The sequence below is a fragment of the Oncorhynchus masou genome, chromosome 16 (genome assembly GCF_036934945.1).
Source record: "Oncorhynchus masou masou isolate Uvic2021 chromosome 16, UVic_Omas_1.1, whole genome shotgun sequence".
In the NCBI taxonomy this organism is placed as follows: Eukaryota; Metazoa; Chordata; class Actinopteri; order Salmoniformes; family Salmonidae; genus Oncorhynchus; species Oncorhynchus masou.
Window position 1 is genome coordinate 7,935,014 of NC_088227.1, and position 15,250 is coordinate 7,950,263.

The 15,250-nt window shown below is 42.1% G+C and overlaps 1 protein-coding gene across 1 annotated transcript in view; it reads right to left on the reverse strand.

Moving 5' to 3' along the window:
- Positions 1-578: 578 nt before the first annotated feature.
- The window catches only part of znf292b (zinc finger protein 292b), a 30,063-nt gene continuing 15,391 nt past the window's right edge, over positions 579-15,250 (reverse strand). Inside the window, exons 2-8 of the mRNA XM_064990637.1 lie at positions 10,900-11,054; positions 10,499-10,577; positions 10,094-10,229; positions 9,698-9,900; positions 8,643-8,779; positions 8,286-8,427; positions 579-8,128 (exon numbers count right to left, since the gene is read on the reverse strand). Of these exons, the coding sequence (XP_064846709.1) occupies positions 1,124-8,128; positions 8,286-8,427; positions 8,643-8,779; positions 9,698-9,900; positions 10,094-10,229; positions 10,499-10,577; positions 10,900-11,054 (7,857 nt within the window). The 3' untranslated portion in view covers positions 579-1,123. The remainder of the gene's footprint in view (positions 8,129-8,285; positions 8,428-8,642; positions 8,780-9,697; positions 9,901-10,093; positions 10,230-10,498; positions 10,578-10,899; positions 11,055-15,250) is intronic.

The window sequence follows — 15,250 nt, forward strand, 5'->3', positions numbered from 1 at the left end:
TGTTCATGTCATGTCTCCAGTAGAGGCCATTTACATAAATATGACCGTCAGTGTAATTCTAATCCATAAATTGGTAGATTCCATCCATTGCTTTCATCTTTCATGGGATATAGTGCATGTGCTTGCTTTTATGATAAACAACTGATTGGTAGAAATATCAATATTATTGAATTTTAGGTAATGCAGTACTCTGATCTTTCATGATGAATAGACCCCCATACAACTTCCATAATAAATGGTATGCTGTTTTAGTGTGTGATATAACAAGTCTATTGTTAAATTACATTCCTCTTTTACACCAAGCACTTTTTACTGACTCTTTGTTGATTATAGGAGCTCCAGCATTCTTCCTTGGGCAATGCATCTCTTGTACTTGTGTGGTTTTACGTGTGTCTGGGCCATAATATAGTATAATATATAGTATAACTATAATAAAAGTTATTTTTTAATAGATCATTCTACCAATTTCCCTGAAAGCTATTTTTCCTGTGGGGGAATATGTTTTCTAATCCCCTATAATTAAAACAAAATGACATATGACCACTTGATAAAAATAAACACCAGTGAGAAATCCAAGCTATAATAAAACGTTTATCTCAATTAAGTTAGACTGCTGGTGGCAGTAATTGATTCAAAAAAACAATATGTACACAAAACATTGTCTACATACAAATAAAAATATACAAGGCAGGTTGAAACAACATTCACAAACTATACACAAAATCACATTCCATTTTTTTAAAGACCCTTTCATTAAATGTCCCATGGGGATACTTAACATCCTTTATTTCCCCTCCATTTAAAATGTTGTTTGCAAAGGCCATATAATGTGCCGGGAAGCTTCATAAATACAAGCATGCTTAATTTATCCTACCCATAACATCATATAAAATGAGCTCAATATACACTGTATAAGAGAAGGATTTTTACAGACTCAAAGGTTACAGTAAATAACTTGTATTATTGTATATTTTTAAAACAACTTTCACATAGTCCACTAAAAAATGGATTTATATTTTGCAGTGAAAAATTAAAATTCAAAGTCTTATTGTTTTTGGGCACCATTCAGCTGCAGGTTGAAAACCGTTCTAATCCTGAGTTACCGTGTTTCGACAAGCAAAATCTATTTTTCTAATATCACTGTGGGTCGCATTTCCTGGAGCTGCTTTAGCAGATTATCAGAAACGTCTGAAAAGGCTTTGTCTACTACAATTTTCACATTGTTAAGAGATGTCAGCTTCTGAGGGTTCCTGAACTCAAGGGTATCAAAGCCTTTCGGGTAATGCAAATATGCATCTGACCTTTTGCACAACACTGTAGCGTTTCCTAGTTGAATCCTCTTCTTTACAGAATTTTTAGGTGGGTTTGACTGCTCTAAGAACTTTAAGAAAGACATCTCGAACCCCATGGGCTTAAAGGAGGTCAATGTTTCACTTTGATCGTTCATTTCATCCTGGGTAAGGACAGTGCTCGAGGAGTCGTAGTCAGATCCATTTTCTCCACAGCAAACTGCATTACTCCTTGTCAGTCTGGACACTCTCTTGCGTTTGACAATTTTTTCTAAATTAATTTTCCGTGGTCGCCCTCTCTTGCGTTTCACCACCACAGAGCTATCAGATACGGTTTCTGAAGTTTCATCATATGAGGGTTTGGTGTCAGACAGTCCGCCCTGCCCCCTTCTCCGTAAGGCGGGTTTTGAATACTCATCATACTCACTTCCTTCTTGGCCCGTGTCTGCTGTGTCCTCACTGTCGGATATCTCGGATGTCGTCTCGGACTTGGAGTCATCGCTCCTGCCAGACCGAGGGTTCCTACGTCGGGGGTATTTCTTGCAGAATATGAAGTGGCTTCTCTGCTCTTCTAAGTATCGCTCGGACAGTCCGTGCCCCATGTAGTGCTTCATGATGCTCCGTTCAGACTTCATCACTGAATCACAGCCCTTTATCATGCAAGGGTATTGCAAGGTGGACTTCTTAATGCACATCGCAGATGCTTCATCCTTAGTTTTCAAGGAAGGTTTTCCATATTTCGTCCAATGATTTTTTTCCGTCTTGTCAATTTTCTTTTTGTCCACTCCCTTCTCTGTAATCTTTTTGTTGCTCTCTATGTTTTCTTTCCCATCACTTGATTTAGTCAGTTGGTAATGGGAATTCTTGGAGCTGGGTTTCCCAAGATCTTCACTTTTCCGTTGGTTCATCAGTTGGAGTTTGTAAAGGTCATGATGCTTTTTCATGGTGTGCCTCAGAAGGTTTGACTTTGTAGCATAAGCGTGGGCACAGCCATCAACATCACACTGGAACATCCCATCCACAGATTCCATTTTGGATAGTTTTGCCTTGTCGTGTTCTTTTTCAATATGTCCTATATACTTCCAGAAAGCAGTGAAGGACATTGTGCACCCTTGCTGATCACAACTGAATCTGCCTAGGTTGATGTTGGACATTAGAGATCCTGCTTTATCCAGGCTGAACTTGTGAAGCTGGAGGTAATGCTGTAACAGGTTGGGGACATCTTGGAATACTCTCGAGCAGTCGCTCACTTGACATGGGAATTCCGTTACCTGGGTGACTTCCCCCTCTGGTTCCTCATCCATAACTCTCTCCTGCCTGGTGTCTTTTTTCTCAGCCGCTTCATCATTTTGATCATTTTTCATTTCACATGTGGACAGAGCAGACTGATGGACAGCCCTGTAATGGAGGATTAAATGATGCTGAATGGTGAAGGCTGCTGCACATCCTTGATGAACACAGCGATATGGCCTGTATGGACTGAAAGCATTATTTGCCTCAGACTTCTTCTCTTTTGTCTTCTTGGGAATTTCCACTTTAGGCTTTGGTCCTCTCTGCTGCTTGACTTTGGGTGACGTTTCTAGCGAGGGACCACAAACCTGAAGGGGATCTGACGAAGCCGGTGTCATCGAAGCAGCTCTGTCTGTCAGATAGCCTCCAGACTGGTGACTGTAATGACTAGGCATAGAAGGAACTGGTATGTTTTGTCCGTTTGACCATTGATCTGTATCAGGAGCAGTCATTAAGGGGACTTGCGCTATTGTTGAGCAGTGTGCATTCATTTGATATTCAGACGTTGGCATCAATGGAGTCACTGTCTGATCATGCATGGGTATCCTTTGCATTGGCTGCATTCCCATGGAGAGACTGTTATCATTAAATCTCGAGTTAGCCATGCCTTGAGAAGTCCGCTGTTCTAAAGGCTGTGAGTGGTATTCTTGCTTTGTCCTTTCTCCTGAAGCAAACAAGTTGTTTCCAGTCACATCTTGATTTTGGTTAACATCCGGGAGTGAATATTGACGTGTAATATTCTCTGTTATTGAGTGGGGAGCTGTGACCATCTGACCAGACAAAGGAGGCTCTGAATGCACACTTGGTTTATCGTCTTTATTAACAAATCCAACCGTGTTGCTTGACTGGCACTTCATTTTTAGTTGAGCAATCTCCTGCTGTGTTAATCTGTGAGCTGTCAGACAGTGTGCCCTAAGGTTTGAATTTCGGGTAAAAGTCTTATCACACATTTGACAAGAGAATGGAGCAAATTTCCCATGGTCTTTCTTAATCGAATTGATCATCTCATTGGTGTAATTGTGAGTCTTGGTGAGGTGTTTTAACATGGCACATTTTGTCATGGTCCTGTAAGTGCAGTTGTCACTCTCACAGGCAAACGGCTTCATACAGCCGTCAGGAATCTGTATGTCCTTCTCTATTAAGACATTAGGCCTGAATGACTCAGTATCATTGCCGTTAGCTTTTATGGAGGAATACGTTGGAGCAATATCACAGACCTGTTTGTCTAAGTCTAGCCTCTCTAATGCAGTCTGAATGTCCACCATCCAGTGCTGTTGGTTTACAGGTGTTAGATTGGGACCAAGATCAACATCATTTGCAACAATACTGGTAGGTGCAGTAGCCTCATGGTGTTGAGTGGAAGCCTCTCTGAAATTAGTGAAACTCTGCATGGATGCGGCTCCGTTCATTTGGTCAGAGGACACAGAGGGGATTCCGTGATCAATCGTCGTGGAAGGCTGAGGACTTTGATGAGCTCCAAAATGTGGTACAACATTGGTTGCTGGATTGGATGACACCGGACTCAAACTGGCATTTGTGTCAGTGCTGCTTGCTTGAGATAAACTGCTTCTTCTTTGGAAGTCTCCAGCTAAAATCTGTTCACGCAATCTTTTCTTGACATTCTGTTCTGTACTCTTCCTCTGTCTCTCTGCCAGTTCACTACTTGTTGCTGCTGGACTTTGTTGAGGTGGAGGGTCTGGTGAAGTGATCTGCAACATAGGGTTTGTCATAAGATTTTGTGCCAAACTGGCCATTGCAGCCAGAAGTCCATCATTAGACAGCCCTCCTGAACTGGAGACAGAATCAGAAGTTCCCTTTACTTCTTTCATCTTCGTTAGTGTTTCTGATCTGAGTAAATGATCAATATGGTCAGTGGGAAGTCTGTGAAGTGAAACCGTAGGGTTGTTTTCTGCAAGCATCTGAAAGAGAAGTGGATCAGAGAATGCACTGCTTCCAAACCCAGGGTCACATGACTGTGGAAGATAACCATCTCTATAAGACTCATTTTCATTCTTCACTTGGATATTTCCTGTGTGCTGTATAACTGTACTTTCTGGCAAGCGCCCGACAGGTCCGTAGGGGCCGCATGCATTTTGGAATGTTGGCTGGGGAATTGCTAAGGGCTCGAACACATTGGAAATATTTGGAGTATCCATAATTTGTTTAAGAATGTCATCAGGTTGTTCGCCATCATTTGCAAATGGTGCAGTAGGGTTATACAGTGAAGATGGCGGGGGCTGAGTATTGAGAAGTTGCTCTGAATTCAGAAGATCAAGAAATGACGAAGGCAAGTCTGCTGTCAGAAGTTCAGTCTCATCAAAAGCTTTGCAGTGTAAACGTTTGGATAAATGGCCTCCAAGTGATTTGGGATTTGTAAATCCTCTACCACACCGAGAGCAAATGAATTTTCCATCTTTAATAATGGCAGGCCACTTTGTTCTTTTGTTACGCTTGACTTTTTTGCCCATCTGATTCTTTGCATCTCCAGAGTTTATCGTGCCATCTTGAGATGCACTGTTGCTTTTTGCTAGCAAGCTTCCTGCAGGGGCAAAGTGGGATTCCATGTTGGTCTTCTGCAATCCTCTACTTTTAGAACCTGGATTATTTTGAGAGGGTGTTTTGTAGGAAGGTGCAGCATTTTCCAGTTGATTTGAAAGACTTGAGTCTTTCAGAATGTCCATGTAAGAGGGGAAAACAGGCTGGAGACCATTATCCATAGGTGATGGTTGGAGTGACTCTGCTGGTCTTTCCATATTAGATCCCATCATATGACGGGACGGAATAACATAAACATCCATTCCTCCACCGACAGCATCCATTTGTGGCATCCCTTGAATGTTTGAAGGGTATACTTGGGAGGCATAACAATTCTGGATTTGGTTGTTTCCTGGTGTTGGTAGCCATGGCATACTAGGTGGTGCATATTGATTGGGGTTGTTTCCTAGCTGGGAGAGTACAATTGGATCTAAGATGTTGTCCATTTGATTGGGAAAAGCCTGGCTTTGGACAGCAGCTGAATGGGAAGCATAGGAGTGGTGTGAGTTTGGGTACTGGGGTGGCTGAATGACATTCTGCCTATGAACTGGGACAACATTAGCCTGTTGATGTTGTAGTGGAGCAACATAGTTATGGCTCCCAATCAGAGGCACACTCGATGGGATAGCTTTCCTGGCCTTTTCAACTTTTTCTTGTTCCCTGATTTTTTTTTTAGCAAGTTTCCATTCAGTATAAAACTCTGGGTGAACTGCTTTCATGTGCTTGGTAACACTTTTGTAGGAGCTGTAGTTGCGATCGCATGTATCCAAAGCACAGTGGTGTCTTTCTTTCTGTCCTTGGGGTGGGGCAAGAGCCGTTGGTAATGGGTGTTGCTGTGGGGCAGGAGTGCTTGGTAATGGGTTCTGCTGTAGGGCAGGAGTGCTTGGTAACGGGCACTGTGTTATTGAATTCTCTGTTCTGCAACCAGTGGCTGGCAAATGAGTGACTAGTGGAAGAAGTGTATGAGATGCATATGGGAGAGTTTGAGGCATTGGAGTTGACAGGTAATTGGGGGTCTGGCTTGCTGCTGACATGGTAACAGACATGTGTGGATGCTGTTGTTGTACTTGCACTGGTACTCTGTAGTCCGAATTGTAGTTCCTGGATCCATAACTTCTCCCTTTCAGCAAACCCTGGTCCTGACCTTGTAACACATTTGGCTGTAAGGCATGGTGCAAATCCCCATTATCTTGGTATGAAGCTAATGGATTGTGTGGCTGTGATTTGGGTCTCATATAGTCATATGCAGCAGTCACTGAGGGGTCTTGGGGTCTACGTTGCAGTTGATTTGGGTCGTGCATTTGTGCATTTCTGGTCGACCGAATCACAGAGCTTTCTGAACATGGGTAAAGTTCTTTTTCTTGTGGCTCACTATTATTCACGTATCGTCGATCATTCTGAACAGGACCTTGAGAAGCGTTCAGCAGGTGGTCAATAGAGTGCTTCACCGCGACAGATGCTGGTGGATGAGAAGCCTCATCAACATCCTCTGAGAAGGAAGCCTGATCAGAAAGCATCCTCTGGTCCAGAGAATGAGAAAGGTCGGAGTCTGTAGCTGGGTCCTCCTCCTCTTTTGTGACATGTTCCTCCTGGTGAAGATCCAACTGTGACTGAGAATGGAGCACTTTCCCACAGTTAGGGACTTTGCAGGTGAACGTTTTGTAATGCTGTGACTCATGGTCATAAAGCTTATAGGCTTCATTGAAAATCTTCCCACATCTAGGAAACATGCATCTGGCTTTAAATACGACATGTTCTTCCCTGTGTACAAGCAGCTCTGTGTTGGATAGGAAGCAGGCCTTGCAGTTCAACTGTATGCAAATGTAAGGTCTGACGCCACAGTGCACTTGCAAATGATCGTTAAGGTGGGTGACATTAACAAACTGGCGACGACAATATTGACAAATCACCTTTTTGCTCTGCATTTCAAGGAAGCGCTTGGCTTCAACGTTTTCTCCATGTGCTTTCACATGGACAAGAAGATTTCGGAAATACTTGAATCCCTTTTTGCAGTTTGCAATAGGGCATGTGTTTTCCTCAGTGCTGCTTTCGGTCTTAAGTCCAGAGACTTTGGTCTGAACCATTTCTGTCTGAAGCGACTGCCCATTTTGTTCTTGAGATTCGCCATTTGCATCTTTTGTCCAAAGTTGATTTTCAGTCTTCGCTTTCAGAGCCGCTATAACAGGAGCAGCCGTTTTGGGATTCGCCAAGGTTTTATTTGTTTTAATTGCAGCTAGTCTTTCCTTGCATGATAGCTTTACGTGTGATGCCACGTGTGGTTCCAAAGTGTCTTTTGAGGTGAAGGTCTCAGCGCATATCGGGCAGCTATAAAGTCCATCTTTGTAGTGAGTCTGAGCATGACGTACAATCCTGTGCCCCAGAAACTCCTTGTCACACAGAACACAGTACTGCATATATGCCTGCCAGTTTCTAAACCTGGCCGAGATGAACCCTTTCTCTCTCAGTTTCTTTGTCTCCCGGTTTTTCTGTCTTTTATCGGCTATTTCATTCAGTTCATGTGTGGTGTCAATAAAGCAGTCTGTGACGTCTCTGAATCCTTCCTCACCCTGAGCTGTGTCCTCCTCCTCCTCGGTGGCCTCTGGGCTCTCATTGTCATTCAACAGGTCAATGGAGGACACAATGGAGGCCTCCTCACCCATAAGGGTCAGGCAGTGACTCTTCAGTGTCTTCCAGTCCCAGAACTCAGGGTCAAAGGGCCACTGGGTCTTGAACACCAGCAGGAGCTCACAGCGGAGCGAGTTAGACACAGGAAGATTCTCCTCCTCCAGCTTCTGGTCTGGTTCGTTGTAGAGAGTCTCCACGGCGTAGTAGGAGTCCACTGTGGGTTCCAGGAGGAACTCTGTCAGCTGGCAGGCCCGCTTTACCTCCAGATCAGTGGGCAGCAAACAGGAGATGGTTTTGCAAATGGTAGCCTTGGTGTTTACGTCACTTGATTCCAACTGTAGAGCCCGTATGCACATGTCAACACACACTGGCAGTCCAACCTTGTCCACCTGTAAAATAAACAAAAAGGGATATTCTTTGAGTCTCACTGGAATTCAACAAAAGAGTACATAGCAAGAAGGTGCTGAGTATACAATGTTCATGTTTTTTTGTATCTGCATGCACAACACTGAACAAAACCATTGATGTATCTGGAATGAAGCTTACTTCTGATTGAATGACTTTGATGAGGAAGAGGATGTGGAAGACTGTTTTGGACAGCAAAGACATCTGACGACATCTGTCCAGGAAAGTCTCTTCAGACGACTCTAACCGCTTCAGCAGTTTGCTCCAAAACAGTGTCAGCTCCCTTGAAAGGAAATAAATAATAATCATGATATAACTCTATAATCCCCGATTTATCTGAAGATTAGATTACAGTAAAGTACAGACAATGGTTTAAAAAAGAAAAAGAAAAAAGCAATTTTAAGTTAAGAGGGAAGGATTAATAACACAATATTCATACATTGCATATGTCAAACAGAGATAAGGCGGGCTTTGATGTATGAAATGTTGCAGTGTTACCAGGCACAGTAAGTGTCTCCTTGGAGAAGCTGTCGTGTCAGAAAGGCCGAGCATAGGCTGAAGGCTCCCCTCTCATCCCCTTCTGACTCCAGGTTACAGATCATTTCTAGTGCATCGCGGCAATCTACGTTGGAGAGCTGTGTAAAAAAAAAAATATTTTTTTTAAGCAAGAGTAATTGCATTCAAAACATATTTCGCTGTCCACTTGATGTCTGTGGTATTTAATCGCTTTCTTAAAGCTAAGCTCCGCATAAGGTAAAACAGCGGCAGGCACATTTGTAATTATTATTTAAAAATTTTTTTTTTTAACAGTACATACTCTAGCTATATCGTGTGTGTGTGTAACAGTACATACTCTAGCTGTATCGTGTGTGTGTGTAATGGTACATACTCTAGCTATATCGTGTGTGTGTGTAACAGTACATACTCTAGCTGTATCGTGTGTGTGTGTAATGGTACATACTCTAGCTATATCGTGTGTGTGTGTGTGTGTGTGTAACAGTACATACTCTAGCTGTATCGTGTGTGTGTAACGGTACATACTCTAGCTGTATCGTGTGTGTAACGGTACATACTCTAGCTGTATCGTGTGTGTGTGTAACGGTACATACTCTAGCTGTATCGTGTGTGTAACAGTACATACTCTAGCTGTATCATGTGTGTAATGGTACATACTCTAGCTGTATCGTGTGTGTAATAGTACATACTCTAGCTGTATCGTGTGTGTAACAGTACATACTCTAGCTGTATCGTGTGTGTAATGGTACATACTCTAGCTGTATCGTGTGTGTAATGAAGTCCGAGAACAATAAAATAGCTTAGCTCTTGTAATATGGCAAACAGACATGGCAGTTTCACCGCTACGGATTCCAGCTTTAAGCTGCCATGAATATTTCAATATTTCCATGCCCTCTTGTGGATGATAACCTCAATTTTGTCCAATTTAAATCAAGAGAAGACCGAGCAATTCTGAATGATGCAATGAAACCACGGGCCTGACAATTAAACACTGAAAAACATTGTGTTTTTTTCACAGACTGCCCCAAGTCACCTACCTCCTCCATTAGTGGTTCCTGTGCTGAGACGGCACACAAGCAGACCAGGTACATCTGCTTAAAGTGCCCTTTTCCTTCAAACTCAGGATACTCTGCACATGCCTTTGCCAGCAGTACAGCCCTCTCCATGTAGTTCTCCTTGATAAGGTGCTTTACTCTTAGCTCCAACAGAATGGGTCCCTCCAGTTCAAGGAACTTATGAACTAGAGGGAATGATGGGGATATTCAGGTAAAAAAAAAATAACACAAATATCATTGTTTTATAAAATACTGGTTCAAGACTTGAATAACAATGCAGGGGGCGTCCCAAACGGCATACTACTTTCTACATAGTTCCGAGAAGTATATAGGGAAAAGGGTGCGATTTTAGATGCAGTATATTAAAAGAACGCTCACCTTTCTCTGTTTGTGGCGACTCGTTAGAGAGAAGACTATGCAGGGTAGCGTTGGTCCACACACCAGTCTCCTGGGCCACGGTAGACAGGAGGGACAGCTGTGTGATGCCATTCTCCTGCAGCTGGGATTGGGCTGACTGCAACACAGGACACACTCTGACACTTTTCTCATCACAGTAAGTACTTTTAGAAGCAATTATGCATTTAAAAATGGTGCAGCCAAGCAACACACATAATATATTATGGAGTAGATCTCTTAGACAAAATTATAATGACGTCCTGAACAGTAACTAATTCAGTAACTAATTCAGAAATACAGTAATTCTACAGTAAAACAAGGGTAGCTGACAAGATATCTTATCTTACTGAAACATTTCACCCTCTGTATGACAATTTTGCACTTTACCTGAACAGATGATTGGAACTCTTCCCACAAGGCACCTGGGAAGTGTTCTGGCAGGGAGAGCAGCAGCTCCACACAGCTCCTGTACAATCAATAGGAAACTAAATGAGGCAACCCAAACAGCTAAATTCATGATGACTAAACCCTTTGAAATCTTGAGCAGTGATTTAAACATGATCATCTGAAGAATAAAGCCAGGTCTGACTTGTAATAATCAAGAATAGTAAAAAAGCACATCAAAATAACAACTGGGAGGGGGTATTAGCTACTTTAACCAATGTTTTTATTCTACATGTAGGGTGGATAATGAGGTTCGTCTAAACAAATGACATGGGTAATAATCTCGCAAGCACACAGAGAACAACAAGCACATTGAACCCCTCCAATAAGACGGGTGTACTTACAGTGAGAGCCTTTCAAGTACGAGGGGAACGTTTTCACATTGGGAGGAGAGGCAGGGGGAAGCCTGGGCATAGCTCAGCAGAGCCACTGTGTACACCTCCACCAAGGGCAGTGGGTCCTCCTCCATCCTCCATCGACCAGCATACTCCACCAGAGTCTAGAGACAGTGAGAGAGGTGGGGAAAGGTTACACCCTACAGTCAGTTTTCCTGAATGATATCATTAGATATAGCGCATCCCACTCTACTGACGAAAGCCATTTGCAACAGGACGGGGACAATTTGCGATGATTAACCTATAAAAAAAAGTTTGTTGTAGCTTATGTGAAATTACAAGCTGTTGTAATGTACCACGAAAATAACAGACGGCGCTAAGCTACCAACCACATAATGGCGGGGCGGATGTGGTCTAGCACAACTTGAAACACTGTTTTGCCCATGGAACAGAAAAGGTGTCTAGCCGCTTTCCAATGCATAGAATGGAAGTGACAGCCTGTAACACTGACCACACATATGTGCTATTGAAATTACCACAACTAAAAAACCACGTGAACTGGAGATATTTTTAAATCACTGGTCAGAGGACAACCTGCAAAACAGTCAGCTACATTTTGGAATGGTGTATTTTGATAACAGGGTTTTTCAAAACAGAAAGGAACAGTACAAAACCAAAGATATTGATTGGTTTTAAGCAATTGATCGCATCATTGTGTTGACTATAAACCTTTATACTAAAATTACCAATCTGCGGTAAAAAGGATTGTAAATTCCCCCCAATTCGATGTGGTCAAACCGTCAGTTTGTGTAATGTAGTAACACATACTGTCCACATCATGGAAAGTAGTAATATACAGTGCATTCAGAAAGTATTCAGACCCATTCCCCCTTTACACATTTTGTTACGTTACAGCCTTGTTCTGAAGTGGTGAAATAAAAAATGGTCCTCAATCGACACACAATACCCTATAATGACATGTGACAGCAGGTTGAGAAATGTTTGCAAATATTTTTTTATTACAAATAAAAAAACAACTTATTTACATTAGCATTCAGACCCTTTGCTATGAGACTCGAAATTGAGCTCGGGTGCATGCTGTTTCCATTGATCATCCTTGAGACGTTTCCATTGATCATCCTTGAGACGTTTCTACAATTGATTGGAGTCCACCTGTGGTGAATGCAACTGATTGGACAGGATTAGGGAAGGCACACACTGGTCTATATAAGGTCCTACAGTGCATGTCAGAGCAAAAACCAAAACATGAGGTAGAAGGAATTGCCCGTAGAGAGCTGAGCCAGGAAACATTTCTGGAGCATTGAAGGTCCCCAAGAACACAGCGGCCTCCATTTTAAATGAAAGCTGGGAACCACCAAGACTCTTCCTAGAGCTGGCCGCCCGGGCAAACTGGGCAATTGCGGGAGAAGGGCCTTGGTCAGGGAGGTGATCAAGAACCTGATGGTCATACTGACAATAGAGGTCGACCGATTAATCGTCATGGCCGATTAATTAGGGCCGTTTTCATAAGAATCGGTAATCGGCCTTTTTGGACGCCGATTATGGCCATTACATTGCAATCCACGAGGAAACGGCGTGGCATGCTGACCACCTGTTACTCCACGAGGAAACGGCGTGGCAAGCTGACCACCTGTTACTCCACGAGGAAACGGCGTGGCAGGCTGACCACCTGTTACGGCAGGCTGACCACCTGTTACGCACGTGCAGCGTCAAAAGGACCTTGTGGCTGAAATGAGCCACGGTAAGTTGCAAGCTAGCATTAAACTTATCTTATAAAACTCAATCTTCACATAATCACTAGTTAACTACACATGGTTGATGATATTAATAGGTTAACTAGCTTGTCCTGCGTTGCATATAATCAATGCGGTGCCTGTTCATTTATCATCGAATCACAGCTAACTTCAACTTTGCCAAACGTGATGATTTAACAAAAGCGCATTTGCGAAAAAAGCACATTCGTTGCACAAATGTACCTAACCATAAACATCAATGCCTCTCTTAAAATCAATACACAAGTATATATATATTTTTAAACCTGATATTTAGTTAAACATGCATTTAACAGGCAAGAGAAATTGTGTCACGTCTCTTGCGTTTGGTGCAAGCAGAGTCAGGCTATTTGCAACCGTTTGGGCCGCCTGGCTCGTTGCGAACTGTGTTTCTTCCTAACAAAGACCGGAATTAATTTGCCAGAATTTTACATAATTATGACATAACATTGAAGGTTGTGCAATGTAACAGGCATATTTAGACTTAGGGTTCCCACCCGTTCGACAAAATATGGAATGGTTCCGTATTTCACTAAAGGAATAAAAGTTTTGTTTTCGATTTTACCATATTAATGACCAAAGGCTCGTATTTCTGTGTTTATTATAATTAAATCTATGATTTGACATTTGATAGAGCAGTCTAACTGAGCAGTGGTAGGCAGCAGCAGGCTCGTAAGCCTTAATTCAAACTTTACTGTGTTTGCCAGCAGCTCTTAGCAATGCTTGATTCACAGTGCTGTTTATGACTTCAAGCCAATCAACTCCTGAGATTAGGCTGGCAATACTAAAGTGCCTATTAGAACATCCAATAGTCAAAGGTATATGAAATACAAAATGGTAGAGAGCGAGAAAGTCTACGTGTCATAATTCCTATAAAATATCAGCAACCTAATATTTCTTTACTGGGAATATTGAAACACCAGCTTTCATATGTTCTGAGCAAGGAACTTAAACGTTAGCTCTTTTACATGGCACATATTGCACTTTTACTTTCTCCTCCAAAACTGTTTTTGCATTATTTAAACCAAATTGAACATGTTTCATTATTTACTTGAGACTAAAAAGATTTTATTTGTGTATTATATTAAGTTAAAATGAAAGGGTTCATTGTTCATTCAGTATTGTTGTAATTGTCATTATTACAAATGAAAATAACTATTTTTATTTTTTAAATTGGCTGTTTAAATCGGTACCGGCTTTTTTTGGTCCTCTAATACTCGATATCGGCGTTGAAAAATCATAAATCGATCGACCTCTGATGGTGCTCCAGAGGTCCTCTGTGGATATGGTAGTCCTTTTTGAAGGTTCTCCAATCTCTGCAGCACTCCACCAATCAGGCCTTTATAGTAGTGGCTAGACAGAAGCCAGTCAGTTTAAGGCACAACAACCTGCTTGGAGTTTGCCCAAAAGGCACATAAAAGGACTCAGACCATGAGAAACAAGATTCTCTGGTCTGATGAAACCAAGATTGAACTCTTTGGCCTACCAAGCGTCACATCTGGAGGAAAACTGGCACCATCCCTACGGTGAAGTACGTTGCTGGCTGCATCCTGACGTGGGGATGATTTTCAGCGACCCTAAGCACACAGCCAAGACAACGCAGGAGTGGCTTCTGGACAAGTCTCCAAATGTCCTTGAGCAGCCCAGATTGAGCCCTGACTTGAACTTGATCGAACATCTCTGGAGAAACCTGACAATAGCTATGCAGCGACGCTCCTTTCCAACCTGACAGAGCATGAGAGGATCTGCCGAGAAGAATGGAAGAAACTAACCAAATATAGCTGTGCCAAGCTCGTATCGTCATACCCAAGAATACTCTAGGTGTAATTGCTGCCAAACGTGCTTCAGCAAAGTACTGAGTAAAGGGTCTGAATACTTATGTAAATGTGATATTTACGTTTTTTTTGTAATATACTTTCAAAAAAATTCTAGAACTTTTTGCTTTGTCATGATGGTGTATTGTGTGTAGATTGATGAGGGAAAAAACGTTTAAGCAATTTCAGAATGCTGTAATGTAACTAAATGTGGGAAAAGTCAAGGGGTCTGAATACTTTCCGAGCGCATTCATTCATTAGATATGGCAAAAAATAATGAGTAAAGTAAATTAAGCAAACTCAGATTTTTTAAATAACCACATATTTATCACAAGTTTAACCATTTAGATTAGGAGAACATACAGCCCCCCTCCTCCCCTCCTAAGCACAATTTAACCAGGAGCTATAGACTAGTGTTCATAGGGTCTGTGCAGCAGGCTGAACGTTTAACGTCCCTAATCTCATGGAAATTGCACACAACTTTAAAAAAAACATCTAGCTAAGTAGCCCATGAATATTTAAAAAAAAAACATGGAAATCCATCAATGGAGGAGCGTGTAGCCTAGCCTATATTAGATGTGTGTTATACCTCAGTATTGTGGAATTATTCACAATCTCAGTGCACCTTGGCATAGAAACAGTCTGTTAACGCCATTGCATTGGGTGGTTGGCGGCACTTTGTCCCAGACGGCTCGGTAACAAAAGCCTGCAAGTGGAAAAAGCATTTGCAGATTTGTTAAGTTATTGAGAGTT